Source organism: Vigna angularis, chromosome 1 (assembly GCF_016808095.1).
Source record: "Vigna angularis cultivar LongXiaoDou No.4 chromosome 1, ASM1680809v1, whole genome shotgun sequence".
Lineage (NCBI taxonomy): Eukaryota > Viridiplantae > Streptophyta > Magnoliopsida > Fabales > Fabaceae > Vigna > Vigna angularis.
This window is the reverse complement of record NC_068970.1, coordinates 57,217,201-57,233,214: the sequence shown is the minus strand read 5'-3', so window position 1 is coordinate 57,233,214 and position 16,014 is coordinate 57,217,201. Positions and strand designations below refer to the sequence as shown.

General features: G+C 34.8%; 1 protein-coding gene and 1 pseudogene across 1 annotated transcript; both read right to left on the bottom strand.

Annotated features, from left to right (window-relative positions):
* Nucleotides 1-3,595: 3,595 nt before the first annotated feature.
* Nucleotides 3,596-4,435, bottom strand: LOC108336379 (uncharacterized). Its single transcript, XM_017572816.2, has 2 exons — nt 4,239-4,435; nt 3,596-3,917 (listed from the first exon to the last, which is right to left on the bottom strand). Exons 1-2 carry the CDS (start codon nt 4,341-4,343, stop codon nt 3,837-3,839), a joined length of 186 nt encoding a protein of 61 aa, XP_017428305.1. The 5' UTR covers nt 4,344-4,435; the 3' UTR covers nt 3,596-3,836.
* A 1,909-nt stretch (nt 4,436-6,344) lies between these two features.
* LOC128195403 (uncharacterized mitochondrial protein AtMg00810-like) lies at nt 6,345-7,826 on the bottom strand (annotated as a pseudogene).
* Nucleotides 7,827-16,014: the final 8,188 nt, after the last annotated feature.

Sequence of the window (16,014 nt, the reverse complement as noted above, 5' to 3'; positions counted from 1 at the left end):
CTATAAGGTTAATTTTATTTCCAGTAACTGTTTTACCATATTATTAAATGATGACACCTGTATATAGTTTTATACTATATTTTTGAGATGTATATATAACACTTAAACTATTTTTTTAAAATATCTTCTAACGTAAAACTTACACAAGAAAACAGAGCAAAGAGGTAACACGTGTTTCGAGCGACAATGACCAAGCATGATGGCAACAACGAACTTGCTGACGATGTTCGAGCACAATAGAGACGACAATCCAGGATGGCAATCGGCAAGGAAGACGACGTTGTTGACAACGAACGCGAGCATGAGAGATTATGTCAAAAACAGTGATACATTGGTGTGAGGTGAGAGGGTGATACATGAGAGAGTTAAGATTAAGAAGAAAAGGATTAATTGCGAAAGCCCTAATTTGGTGAGTTGATGCGACTTCATTTTGATTCAAAAAAAAATTTCATCAAACTCACACATGCTTCTAAACTTGCGAGTTTATACGAGTTTATCAATTCTACAACCGAGTTTACCAATTCAATACAAAAAACGAGTTTGTTTCCAACTTAACTCGAAAGTCATGAGCAAACACGTAAACTCGTCTGAATTGACGAGTTAACTCACGAATGTGATACACATGCTAATATGTTTACTAAAGAAACATTCTTACAACAACTTCCTAGTCAAAAAACTAAAAATGTACGGTGACGTTCACAAATCGAGATGTCAAAATCTCAAACATCTAAAAAAATAAGCTGATTGGGCCCATTCGAGGAATAGCCAAATAATTTGGCTCTTAACCGATTCCAATATAAAGATTAAGCAATCAAATAATAGATATAATAAATGTGTTGGCTTGAAAAAAAAAATGAATTACAAGTTGCAGAATGTCATTTTAGGGGACAATAAGCCTGTCGCTATACAATGTGCAAGTGCAATTCACATATTCAAAGGTATGTGTTCATCACCGGTACTGATGAATACAAGAGCGGGAGATATAAAGTCAATGATGAGAAATGAAAAATATGTTTAGAAATAAGTGTTTTGTGTAAAGAGCATTATTGGAATTTAAAAAAATAAAATAAAAACACCCCCCACGCGTCCATGAAGCTGATAATTTCTCAACATTGTCCATTTGATGAACTATTGATGAAGGTAAACCAAAACTAATTATATTCATCCACTCATTTTCTTTTTCATTCCTTTTTCACCCCGTTTATTTCATATATTTCTCTTTCTGTTCAATTAGATCACTTACTACATTTATAACTTTCTCGCTCTTCTTTTTTTGTACTTTGTACCCCTCTCTTACTCAGAGAAAAACAAACTAAACTACAACCATCTCGTGTATGAGATGATTTGTACAGTATAGCTCAGCATCAATCAAGTCCATGGCAATTAATCCATATTCTCCTGATCAATTACTACAACTAAAGGACCTACAAACAGAAGCACCAATAACTAGAAATCAGAGTATTTTATATGCCTTGTGCTTCTAAGTGGATATAAACCTAGCGGAGAGAAAGAAGAACCAAGGGCCAGAAATCGGAAAACCTGTCTACTTGAGTATTTCCTTTCACGTTTGGAAGCGACCATTAATGCCTTTCTAATTGGTAACCAGCACTATAGATTTTCCCGTTCATCAAACTCCTGTACTACCCAAGCAATTGGTAATTGCAATAAACAAGGCAACAAGCAGGAATTAGAGTATCACACGATCATCACCACAACTACAATATTCCACTAGTAGAGGGAACGCGTAAATATTCTCAGCACTAAAATAAATGTGCACAATAGACCTCAGCCTCCACTGTATCCCACCATTGCACTAGATAGTTGCCACATACTAGAAAACAACACAACTAAAATATTTCACTTGTGGAGAGAAAGAGTACAAATTCTCAGTACTTACACACATCACCAAAGACATCAGCCATCCGTTATATTGCACCATTGCGCTAGACAGTTGCCATATACTATACAATCAAAGAGTGAGAGTGTCACTCTAACATCGATCACTAGTAAGGGGAAGAGTGAAATGCTAAAGGAACCTTCCAGAAAATTCAACCTATTATCCTAATTTTACTAAGACTAGTTCCACAGAAACTAGGAATATCCATAACAAATATGTGACACCATGCAATATGTAAAATCCACAAAAGATACCAATTACATACATGATTTAAATGCAGTTACCTTACCTTAACAACCCAGACCTTTAATAGAAAATCAGACAACTCAATCAGCTCATGACTACATATACCGAACAGGAAGTGGATTCCTATTCTAGTCTTTATGAACAAGGAATAACTCGGTACAATCAAATTGTAACACGAAGCAAACATGACAATAAAGTCATTGGATTGAAGTTAAAACATTTAGCTGTTGAGAGTACTACTGTATTGTGGCAGTCCATCCCCATAGTAGCCTGGGGCAGTTAACCCTAAAAATGTCATAGCTGGGATGTAGATAAAAGGATGGCTAATAGATACAATGCTAATAATTTATACTGCCTAATACAAAGATATTAATGCTCAAAATTAAAAAAACAAAAAAAAACAATTAAAATGAAAGACATGTTTACCATTAATAATCAAAAGACCATAGCTTAAAGACATAATCATCATAAATGTAATGCATAACTGATTAGTAGCAAGAGTCATCAAAATTTCCCATGCGCACGTCTGTAAAAAGCACAAAAGACAATAACAATGATGGGGCAATTACTCATACCACAAGGTTCTCCGGAAAGGGCATAGGACAAAAGGGCATAGGACCGAAAGAACAGCCAGCAAAGTGTAAGCAGAGGCAGGCAAGAACAGAGAGGACAACGCAAACCCAAGTGCATGCTTGGACCGAAAAGCGAGTAGCTGACTTGAAGAGTGAAAGAAAACACAACGGCCAAAGATTAATGAACATGAGCTACTGGATTTTGTCAAAATTAAGGGTTCTGAAAAAGAGAGTGTGAAATCATAAAAGGAACCCTGGAAATGATTTTGCCACATTTTCGTACAGCAGTGCAGTCTACCTCAATCAGTCACTCACTATCTATGCACACGATGCTAGATGTTCCCTGTAGTGAATGCAGCTGTAACAGCACAATGACGGCACCACACTGTTCTGTCTGAAATATTCATCTAGACAGCAAACCAACAAGAAATTCTTCTACTTCTATACCAAGTACTTGCCTAATTGCAATATTGTCAAGACCTTGGGAAGAGTTAAGCATGTAAAGCATTTTGGGCACTTGCTTATTTCAGTTAGTACTGTCACTTCATAATTCCTCTATCGCTCGATTTAACCTCAAAATTCTGTAGGTGAAAAGTATGAGAAAGAGGTCAAAAGAAACGCTGCAGAAAATGGTTTGATACTAAGTCTCCACTCTAAAACTTATTTTTAAGCAGGCCAGTCTGTCCACTTATATCTGAATATCATAGTAAAACACAGAGAACAAGGGAATTGCCGAAGAAGTAAGAAGACATTCACAATATAGGCGAAGCAGCAGCAGCAGCATCAAAATCAAATGATTTTTGCACCACAGTCAGATGGACAAACTAGAGAGTTTACAGACTTTTATTTCAGTCAGTTAATAATATGATCCAATACTTGATTGATTTCCAAAACCCGTACTTGTAAAGAAGAATAAGGTTCAAGTATGACCGAAAAAATCCATGGAAACACATTAGAAATCCACACAATTAATTTGAAGTGCTAGGGAGTACCATATTTTATTTGAGCACCAAATATAGCATGGGAAGGAAAGTACAAAGTAAAAGGCAGCAAAATTTCAACATATTCGAATTCAATAAAGAGAATCCTTTTGATTGGCCTGCTGCTGCAATAATTCTTCTCTAACCCTTCTGATTGGCCTGCTGCCGCAATAATTCTTCTCTAACCCTTCTGATCTCCGCTTCCTTCTCCAACCTCTCTTGCTGAAACATATTATGATACAGAAAGAGAATCAAGAAAGTAAAAACAAATCAGAGTTGCACAAGTCCGCGAACTTTGGCACAAAAAATATAATGCGCTTTTCATTACAATGCAATAATATAAACTCGGTACTGCATATAGGACAAAATAATGTATATGCGAAATGAAATCCTAAAATAAAATCAAAACTTAGTTAGGTGTGAAATTATAATTGTAATAATGATTTTTTTGATGATATCTAGGGTTTTCTTTGGCTGAAGAGTAAAATTGGAGAAGGGAATTGAGAGAAAGATGAAGAAAATGAAGAAGCAAAGCTAAAGAACCTTTTCGTCCTGATGGAGGGCGATCCAGACATGGACTTTGTCCATGGACTGCCAGAACACGAAAGCACCCAGCGTCATCGCGAAGTACGATGCCACCCTAACCATATTTCTTCTTCTGTTACGATTTAGTTTCAGCTTTTTCCCTTGTTATCAAAATCTCTGCTTTGCTACTTTTCTTTCTTCTTCTCTGCTGGGAATGTGATTTCGCGATCCACAGCTTTTCTGGGCTCGTGGCTACAGTATGACCCAACTACGATGCGAAACCACATCTCGTTCTGACTTTCAATTAGAGATTTTACTTGCTACACCCCACAATTTCTTTGTGCAACTCCCCAAACTTTTAAAGTAATTATTTTACCCTTTTACCTCGGTAAAAGTGATTTCTAAATTATATAGGAAATCTTTTGAAATAATAACCTTACTGAAGTAAATTTCATTAATCACAACCTCACTACAGGAAAAAAAAATTAAAAGGTGTATGAATGGAAAAATAAAAGTCATCAATTTCCGAAACATCTAATGGCATACAAAACATCCCAAAACCTTGACGGGGTGGCGGGCAGACAATATATTTTCATGATAAATACAAATCATAAAGACAATCCAAATTTCCAAAAAAAAACTAAAATAAAGTAAGATCACTTATTTTTTTTCAACATATTCCAAAATCAACTCATTTCATAGGTCAAATTAGTGAAGAAAAATTCCATGCATACAAAATGCAAGACACAACATTGTAAGAATGTTCTTTGTTTTGTGTAAAGGATTGCACATGATGAAGACACCAACGTATATAGGTAAGTTTCTATCACTGGAATTGTGTATCAAGTGTGAATAGACTGTTTTATGAAGAGTTTGTTGACTGATTCAATAAGAATACGGATGATTATAAAGTTCATTTGAGTTTGTCTTAACATTTTACTTAAGGAGTTTTAATGCAGTTTTTTTTCTTTTTGAATAATATCTTAGTTTACTGAGAAGTCCTAGTCTTTAGGAATATTTATCTATTTTAAATTATTGTTGTTTCTGTTACCATTAGTCTTTATTTCCATTAAATGGGCTATTTTCCAGTTGTGGTGCAAACGTTTGATTGGCTATTTAAGCTTGGGTCACTGTTAATAAAAGTGAGCCATTTCTCTGCAACTCAATATTATTGTGTTCTTACTATCAAATTTACTTAAGATAAAAGTTTTCAACAATCTAGCATCAGAGCTCCCATTGAGCCTGATACATCAAAGCAACAGTCTTTGAATATTTTTGTATAATAGTACAGAAAAATGACTATAGAAGGAGTTCCGTAGAACCAACCATTCCATGTTTTTGATGGTCATTATGCTAATGGAAAATTGTCTTCGCTTTAAGGAATATTGGGAACTAATTGAGCTTGGCTATGTTCCAAAAGCAAGCAAAGCACTAGAAACAGAAGCACAATAAAAGAAGAACGATGAGAACTGAAAGATCTTAAAGTGAATAATTATTTCTTTCAGGCGATTGATAGAACGGTTCTCGACATCATTCACAAAAAGGACACTTCTAAAGAGATATGGGAAGAGATATGGGATGTTATGAAGAAAAAGTTCGAAAGAAATGAAAGGGTCAAAAGAGGTATCATCTTCAAACTCTCCACAAAAAGTTTAAAGTTCTTGAGATAAGGTCTAGTGAAGCAGTGAAAGTATTTTTCTAGGATGATGAGAGTGACAAACAAAATGCAAATTTATGGAGAAGTTATATTAGATGTTAAAAGTGGTGGAAAAAAAATTCTCCATTCTTTAACTGAGAAGTTTGATTATATTGTATGTTCCGAAGAGTCAAAGGACATTTATGTCTTTTCTGATGATGAGTTACAGAGCTCATTAGATGCAATGCTTGTTGGTAACAAGAAGGTAAAAGTTGGCAGTTTTTTAAACTCTTTTTCTTTCTTGTGCATTCTTTCAAATGAATTGTTACAAGTATTTATCAGCAAAAAGTTTCCCTCTTTAAATGCCAGAAATAAATCATGATGTTTATTGAGTAGGTTTGCCACCTAAAACCATTAATATTAGGAATACGAAGCAATAAGAAATAAATTTCCTAATTTAAGTTTTATAACAAATTTCCCCCTTAAACTTAAATACTCTTCTCATTTCTCATTTCAATAAGCTTTTTACAATTCTCCAGCAGTGTGGTCGGTAGTGGCTTGGTGAATATGTCCGCGGCTTGAGCTCGACTTTCAACATGCTCCAGCTTGACCTTTCCTTCTCTTACTTGTTCTCAGATGAAATGAAAACGGACGTCGATATGCTTGCTCCTTCCGTGATTAATTGGGTTCTTTGCCAACTCGATCGCCGACTTGTTATCAACTCGGATCACAGTTCCTTCATCTTGGATCACTTTCAAATGCCTTAATAGATTTAAAAACCAGACTGCATGACACACGCTCCAAGAGGCCGCCACATACTCTGCCTCGCACGTAGATAGGGTTACAATGGACTACTTCTTTGACAGCCAAGTAAAAGTCGTATTTTCGAGTAGGAATACGTAACCTAAAGTACTTTTTCGGTCATCAACATCACCACACCAATCGTTATCCGAGTAACCCAATAGTCGATAGTCATCCGATTTTGAATAGAAAAGACCAAGTGATAGGATTCCTCAAATATATCTCAAAATTCTCTTCAAGGCCTTCCAATGTGTATAGCTTGGATCCTCCATGAATCTGCTCGTTATCCCAACACTCAACATTAAGTCGGGTCTCGTGCTTGTAAGGTACCTCAGACTTCCGATTAAACTTCGATATCTCCCAGAATCAGCTCGTTCTCCTCCATCAAACTTCGAGAGTTTAGTGTCCGGTTCCATTATAGTAGAAACCGGGTTACAGTCCTCCATTTTAAACTTCTTTAAAATTTCAAGCGCGTACCTTTCTTGAGATATAAAAATCCCATCCTCCGATTGCTTCACTTCCAGGCCAAGAAAATATTTCATCAGGCCTAAGTCTGTCATCTCGAACTCTTTTTCCATTACCTCCTTAAACTCCTTAATCAGCTTCGTGTTGCTTCCGGTGAATATGAGGTCGTCAACATAGAGAGCAATTATCATCATATCCTTCTCTGATTTCTATTTGTACAAAGCATGTTTGTACAGACATTGCTCGTACCCAGTTTTCTTGAAATACCCGTCAATTCTTTCATTCCAGCCACGGGGAACCTACTTCAGTCCATAGAGGGATTTTCTCAATCTTAGCACTTTCATCTCATCCCATCTCTTCATGCACCCAAGTGGTTTCTCAACGTACATCTCCTCTTTTAGCACTCCATTTAGAAAGGTCGACTTCACATCCATTTGTAGAATTGGACATTGGTTCGAGCAGCTAACGAGATCAGGAGTTGGATTGACTCCATTCTCGTGACACGAGCAAATACTTTATCATAGTTTATTCCCTCCTTTTGTCTATAGCCCTTTACCATAAGTCGAGCCTTATAACGCTCAACCTCTCCCTCAATATTCATTTTCTTTGTACACTCATTTTACTCCAATGGGTCGAGTTCCTTCAGGAAGGTCGGTCAATTCCCAAGTTTTATTGCGTTCAATCGCTCTGATCTCCTCATCCATGGTTGTTCTCCACTTCTCTTCTTGGACGACTTTCTCAAAATTCAAGTCTTCCGAGTCGGCCAGAAGACATACAACATGAACTTCATTTTTAGTGTCGTATATTTATTGTAGACTTCTCATCCTAGGCTGTTGTGGCTGGGTTTCTTCATCTGAGGACTCGGTGGTTGTTGTTGTTGAAGGTACAATAATCTTCGAGCTAGTTTCTTTTTCGACCGGGTTACTCCAGCACCACTCCTTCGTTTCTTCCACGTGAACATCTCGGCTCACCACCACTTTCTTGTTAACAGGATCAAATAGTTTATATGCTTTAGAATTTTTATCATACCCGATAAATATGTACTTCTTGCTTCGATCTTCTAATTTTGTCCTGTGCTGACTTGGTACTTGCCCATAGGCCACACTACCGAACACCTTTAGATGAGAGACACTCGGCTTCACACCACTCCAAATCTCCTCAAGCGTCTTCTCGCCCAACTTGGCATGTGGACATTTATTTTGTACATAGACTGCGCATTGTACCGCCTCTGCCCAAAACTTCTTCGACATATTCTTCCCTTTCAACATAGATCGAACCATGTCGAGAATAGTTCGGTTCTTTCGTTCTACTACACTGTTTTGCTACGGAGAATATGGAGCCGTCAAGAAACGCTTGATTCCATGTTCCTCACAGTATTTGTTGAACTCGGCAGAAGTGAACTCGCCTCGTCTGTCAGATCGAACTGTTTTGATGACTTTGTTTGTTTCTTTCTCTACCACCACTTTGAATTTCTTGAAAGTTTCAAACACTTCTGACTTCTCCTTCAAAAAGTGAACCCACGTCTTCCTTGAGAAACCATAAATGAAAGAGACAAAGTATCTCCTACCACTAAATGATTTTGGAGTTATTGGCCCACATAAGTCGGTATGGATCAGTTCGAGATACTCTTTTGCTCGGTACTCAGAGCTCCGAGGGAAAGAAGTCCTCGCTTGCTTTCCGATCACACATTCTTCACAGAACCTCTTTTCGAATTCCATTTTAGGCAGTCCGAGCACTATCTCCTTTTTCACCAGCTCGGTCAACCCTTCGAAGTGAAGATGACCGAACCGCAAATGCCACTTCATGGCCTCATCCTCCATATCAAGTTGCATGCATTTATCTTGAACTATTTTCAACTCAAGTTTGTACATGCGATTTTTCTTCATTTCTACTTGGGCGATGAGCCTCCCGAGTTTATCCCTCAGTTGTAATTCTCAGTCCTTCATCAGAACCGAGTACCCCTTCTCCATTATCTGTCTCATGCTCAGTATGTTGCTTTTGAGATCGGGTACGTATTATACATCTCTTATATCTTTGATTAGCCCAATTTTCTGTTGATACCATATCGTTCCTCGACCTTTGACAGTTACTTTCGAAGCATCATCGAAAGAAACGGATCTGGACTCCTCCTTTGAAAGTACTTTGAATAAACTCTCGTCGTCACACATATGGTTACTTACGCCAGTGTCCAAGTACCAGACCGAGTTATTAGAACAGCTTGGTTTGACCTCGGTTTTTGGAATGTTTTTCACTAGCAACAATCCTTCTTCTTCTTTCTCAGCAAGTAAGGTTGTTAGCTCCTCTTTTTCCTTCTCTGACCTACAATCCTTGGAAATATGGCCCATTTTTCTACAGTTTTAGCATTTTATCGAGTAGCAATCCTTGGCAATATGCTCATACTTTCCACATTTATAGCATTCAATGTTGTTTGTGTTTGTCCGACCACCTCGAGTTTGACCTCGACCACCTCGGGCCTGACCTCGGCCACATCAGTTTTGTTGATCAACTTGCACATTTCTTCGTTTTCCTCTTCCTCTACCACCTTGGTTTCTCCCTCTTCTTTGGCCTCTAGTACTTTGAGCATAAAACACATTATCTTTTTTTATTGTTGTCTTTGCTTGGAGAGCCTGTTCAAGGGATTCCCCCTCTTGTTTTTCCGTCTCTGCTCATGTGCTTCCAAGGACCTAGCAAGCTCTTCAACGGTAAGTGTTGATAGGTCCTTGGACTCTTCTATTGTGCATACGATGTTCTTGAAATCATTTGTCAATGACCTCAAAAATTTTTCAACAACTCGGTTTGATGAAAGACTTTCACCATTCTGATTTAGTTTTTTCACCATAATCTCCACCCGAGTAATGAACTCGGATACGCTTTCAGACTCTTTCATCCTCATGTTTTCCAGCTCGCCCCTAAGGGTTTGAAGACGGACCTGCTTCACTCGTTTGCCTCCTTTGTTTGCCTTTTCGAGTGTATCCCATGCTACTTTGGAAGATTTTGCATTTTCTATCTTCTCAAAGTCGGATTCGTCAATAGCTTGGTATAGCAGATACAAGGTCACCTTGTCTTTAGCTCGAACGGCCTTCAACGCATTCAACTGGGCATTTGAATATCCATCTGTGCTTGTCGATTCCTCAAACCCAGTCTCGACCACATCCCAATTATCTTGGGAGCCGAGAAGGGCCTTTATCTGCACCTTCCAGTTGTCATAATTAACGTCTTTCCTCAACTTGGGTAACGGGATGCCATTGGTTAGACTTGCCATTTCTCTCAAGTGTTTACCATCAACTCTCACACCTCACAAAACTCTCAGTCGCTCCTCTCTCTCTCTGTCAGCGCACATCGCGGTGTTCTCTGTTAAGCTTGGTATGGTCTCTCACTTTTCACCTTACACACACACGCTCTGATACCAATTTGTTGGCAACAAGAAGTCAAAATTTGGCAGCTTTTTAAATTCTCTTTCTTTCTTCTGCATTCTTTCAAATGAATTGTTACAAGTATTTATCAGTAAAAGGTTTGCCTCTTCAAATGCCAGAAATAAATCATGATGCCTATTGAGTAGGTTTTCCACCTAAAATCATTAATACTAGGAATACCAAGCAACAAGAAATAAATTTCCTAATTCAAGTTTTATAACAATGGTGAGGAACATGCTTTGCACCTAGCAATTGAAGGGGAAAGAGGTCATGGTCGAGGTGCCCATAGAGGTGGAGGAAGAGAAGGATAAGGAAGACGAAAAGGTCAAGCAAATTTCAACAAGATAATTCTAGAGTGTTACCAATGCCATCAACTTGGACATTTTCATTACGAATATCCTGGAAACAAAGAAACAAATTATGTAGAGATTAATGTAGATGAAGAAATGCTTTTGATGTCTTATATGGAGTTGTACGAGGCTAAAGTAAAAGATGCATGGTTCCTTTATTTTGGATGTTCTAATCACATGGGTAGTGATCCAGCTATGTTCCATGAGCTTGATGAGAAATTTCGACATTCAATAAAATTATGAAACAACACTAAGATGAATTTGATGAATGGAAGTGTGAAGTTACTTTTAGATGGAGTCAATCTCATAATCGCTAAAGTATACTATATTCTAGAGTTGAGAAATAATATCTTGAGCATAGGACAATTACAAGAAAAAGGTCTGGCTATTTTGATCAAGGGAGGAATGTGTAAAATATTTCATCCAGAGAAAGGTTTGATAATTCATACCAACAAGAGTGTCAATATAATATTTATCTTATTGCCTCAAAACTTTGACTTTCCCTCAAGCACATATGATCAGTGCTTTCATACAAGCACTTAAAATTTATCTCATCTTTGGCATCGAAAGTATAGGCATCTAAGGTAGAGTGGCTTAAGAACACAACTAAACAAGAACATGGTACATGGCCTTCCTCAACTTTTTGGTCAATGGTGACCTGCACTGATTGCATCAATGGGAAGCAACATCGTGATTCTATTCCAAAGAACAATAATTGAAGAGCAACTCAGAAGTTGGAACTTATTCATGCATATATATGTGGTCCTATTACTCCAACATTTAATAGCAACAAAAGGTATATTCTATTATTCATTGATGACTATAGTAGAGAAGCATGAGTGTATTTTTTGGTAGAGAAGTCAGAGGTTTTGAAATTTTTCAAATGCTTTAAGACTATGGTTGAGAAAGAGGTTGAGATGTTTATTAAGTGTTTGCAAACTAATAAAGGAGGATAATTCAATTCAAATGAGTTCAATGAGTTTTGCAAATAGTGTGAGATAAAGAGGTAATTAGTTATTGCTTATACTCCACAATAAAATGGCCTTGCCAAAAAAAACATATAACGATGATGAATATGGCTTGTTCCATGCTATCTGGTAAGAACATTCCCAAGACTTTTTTGGCCAAAGGCGGTCAACTAGACTATCTATGTCCTAAACAGGTTTCCTACATTGGCAATGAAGGAGGTAACACTAGAGGAATATTAGAGTGAAGTGAAACCCTCAATTGATCATTTTTTAGTCTTTGGATGCATGGCACATGGCATGTTTCGAAAGTAAGGAGGACTAAACTCGATAATAGAAGCATCATTTGTATATTGTTAGGAGTTAGTGGAGGATCAAAAGGCTACAGGTTGTTTGATGTTATTGCTAAGAGAGTTGTTGCGAGTAGAGATGTGATTTTTGAAGAAGAAAAGCAATAGGATTGGGATGAGATACAAACTGTACCAGATTTAGAGTGGGATAATGGTGAGAATGAAAGAAATATTGATGGATAGATAGTAGTCGTTTGTAATGAAGGAGTTGGAGATGGAGATGATGATGATGATGATGATTATAGTGAAGGTGAAGATAGAGTTAAGGGATTAAGACAATCTAGATATAGGCAACCTCCTACGTAGATGGGCGATTATGTTAGTGGTGAAGGTTAATTGATCCATTATGTTTTGGGGAAGTTGTGAGTAGTCCAAATTGGAGATTGGTTATGGATGACAAAATCAAATCCATAAAAAAGAATTATACATGGACGCTCACGAAACTACCTATAGGGGTAAAAACAATTGGAATAAAATGGATTTATAAAACCAAATATAATGAGCATGAAGAGGTTAATAAGTACAAGGCTCGGTTAGTGGCTAATAAGTATTCTCAAAAGCATGGAGTTAAGTACACATAAGTTTATACACTGGTGGCAAGGATGGATACAGTAAAAATGATTATTGCTATAATTGCACATAAGAATTGGCAAACTTTCCAACTAGATGTCAAGTCGACCTTCCTCCATGGTGAGTTAAATGAGGATATTTATGTGGAACAACCAAGGGGATATGAAGCAAGGGGTAGTGAGCCTTTGATTTACAAGTTGCGTAAAGCTTTGTATGGAAGCCCCACAAGCTAGGTTTAGTCGAATCTAAGCCCATTTCATTGGTGAAAATTTCCAACGGTGTGATAGCAAGCAAACATTATTCACCAAAAGAACAAAGAAGGAAAAATTATCATTGTAAGTGTTTATGTTCATGATTTAATTTTTACTAGTAATGATGAAGTTATGATGTCTAAATTTAAAATCTCTGTATGTGGGGAATATGAAGTTTTTAGGATTGAGGTGCTACAAAGACATAATGGTATTTATATATGCCAAAGAAAGTATGCATTAGAAGTTTTGAGGAGATTCGATATGATGGAAAGTAATTTAGTGTATAGTTATAGGTTTTAAAATGAGTAAAGATGGAACTAGAAACTTTGTTGATGAAACTTATTATAAGTAATTGGTTGGTAGTTTGATGTATCTCACTGTCACAAGACATGGCATGATGTTTGTTTCTTGTCTCATAAGTAAATATATGGAAAAACCAATGGATATTCACCTTGAGACCGCTAAAAGAGCACTTCAATACCTAGAAGGGACTGTGAATTATGGAATTTATTATAAAACAACAAGAGATGGTGAGTTCTTGGGATTCACAGACAATGACTATGCAAGAGATGTGGAAGACATGAAGAGCACATCTGGTTATGTATTTTTAGTGAGTTTAGGTGTTCATGGTTTAAAAAAACAACCTATTGTAACTTTATCAACCACCAAAACAAAATTTTTAGATGTTAATGTTAATGTTTGTCAAAGAATTTGGATGAAGAAAATCTTGAAAGAGTTAGGGCATTCTGATGAAGATTGTACAACTTTGATGTGTGATGACAACTCAATAATTAAGTTGTCTAAAATAATAATATACATGCGCAAAAGATGTAAGGTTTCATTTCCTAAGAAATCTTGAAAAAAAAATACAATTGAATTAGTTCATAGCAAAAGTCAAGTGAGAAATATACTAAACATAGAAAGTTTAAGTTTCTCATAAACTTCAAAAGCTATTGGAATGTAACATGTATGATATAAACTAATTAATATTAGTCTCAAATTATTTTAGTTTGTTCACATTTTATAAATGAAAAAATAAGATATATTTTTAACGAAAAAAAAAATACCATTTAATTATAAATTTACATACAACATCAATAATGAAATTTTATTTTTTTACTATCTCTTTCATAAACATAATTTCTTATCATTCTATTTTTTAAATAATTAATTTTCAAATTAAAATAACCATTCAAAATAAAAAAATCACAAATAAAAAATCCATAATAAAATTATAAAATTACTTCTTTTTCTTATAATTATTGCATAGGAAAAAAATTTCAATTTAAAATTATTTTTTATTTTAATAATTTTTATAATCATAATATTTTAATCTTTTGTTGTCATGAAATATTTTCTTTTAATTACTTTTTCTTATATAAATATTATTTCTATTTTTCCTTCTAAGTAATTATTCTTTTAAAATTAAATATTTAATCACAATAAATGAAATCACTTATATAATAAAAAAATCAATACATTAAAATCATAAAAATTTATTAATTTTCATGAAAAAAAATTATAATTTAATAGTTTTTTATTTTAATAATTATTATAATATTAATTTTTTATTTTTTGCTATCATAAAAAAAATAACATGTTCACCTGTTTTTACTACTATATAATAATTATTTTACATAATTATTATTTTAAGAGTTATACAAATGGAAAATATAAAATATGATTAAATGGTAGTATTATAATTTGTAAAATGTAACATATAGTAAAAAACAATTATGATTTATAAAGATGAATAATTTAATTAAAAATAGAGTTATTTAAAAGACATTTTAGATATATAAAAAGTCAAACAATTCATTAATGACTTTCTTCTATCACTGTTTTTTTAAGCAATGGTGTTATTGTGAAATTTTAAATACTTTCAATATAAAAGCATGAACTATATATAAAATCCAGTTTTTTTTAAGTTGATTTTATATACTAACTCCAACTGTAACCAAAACATGAGAACCAGAAGTTCAAATGTATATAAGTTTGATTATTTTTATTTTTCAATAAATTTTATACTCTTTCAATTCAACAGTGATGACTATAAACCAATAGTATTGCAATTTTCAGTTGTTTATTGGAAAGTAAGATTAACTAATAATACAAGAGACTCTTATCCTAATAAAATCTGCTTGTGATTAAATAATATATTCCGGTCATGTTTTTTAAACTATTATATAATTTAATTATATAATCAATTTTAAAATTTAATTTTATTCAGTTGTCATTAATTAATTTAGAAAAAGACAACTTCCATTGGCTGTTAGTATATCAAAATGTGGCCCTTATTTCAAGGAATGAATACAGCTAGCCCACTAAAGAAATCAAGAACAAAACAAAACCACAAAAACCGTCTTTGTTTAATTTTTTTTATATATAAAAAAAAAAGATTGGTTGTGAAAATTATTGCATAGAGTTTATCTACACGAATGCATGTGTGCAAAGTGTAAAATATTGCCAACTTGGACTTTGGCAATCACATCCAACCAAGTCAAGAGGGCTACAGTGTTCTACACTCCTTGCAACTCTGTCTACTGAGTTCCCAACACACAAGCTTTTTCTTAAAATAAAAAACCAAACACATCATTTGACTTTGATTTTTATTTATAAAATTGTTAAACGTAGATTAGCATTTAACTAATATTTCTATAATATAATTATAAAAATAAATATTTAATCAGTTGTTTGGAAGAAATGAACAAAAAAAGGAAAAGGAAAAGAAAGTAAAAGAAGAAAAGAACAATGAATCCAATGTTTTTTTGTTTAATAATATCTCACTTTCTTTTTATTTTATTTTTTCTTTTGCTTAATATAAGATTGAGATTGATGGCATTTTAATCATAAACTTCTCTCACAAACCAAGTGAAATCAGAAAAGAGAGAGAAAGATAATAAAGTTTGGAACCAATAGAAGAAGAAAAGAACAAATAAAAAGAGAGAAACATTGAATGAAACACTTTTGGCCTTTTGTGGTTGATGCTTCGG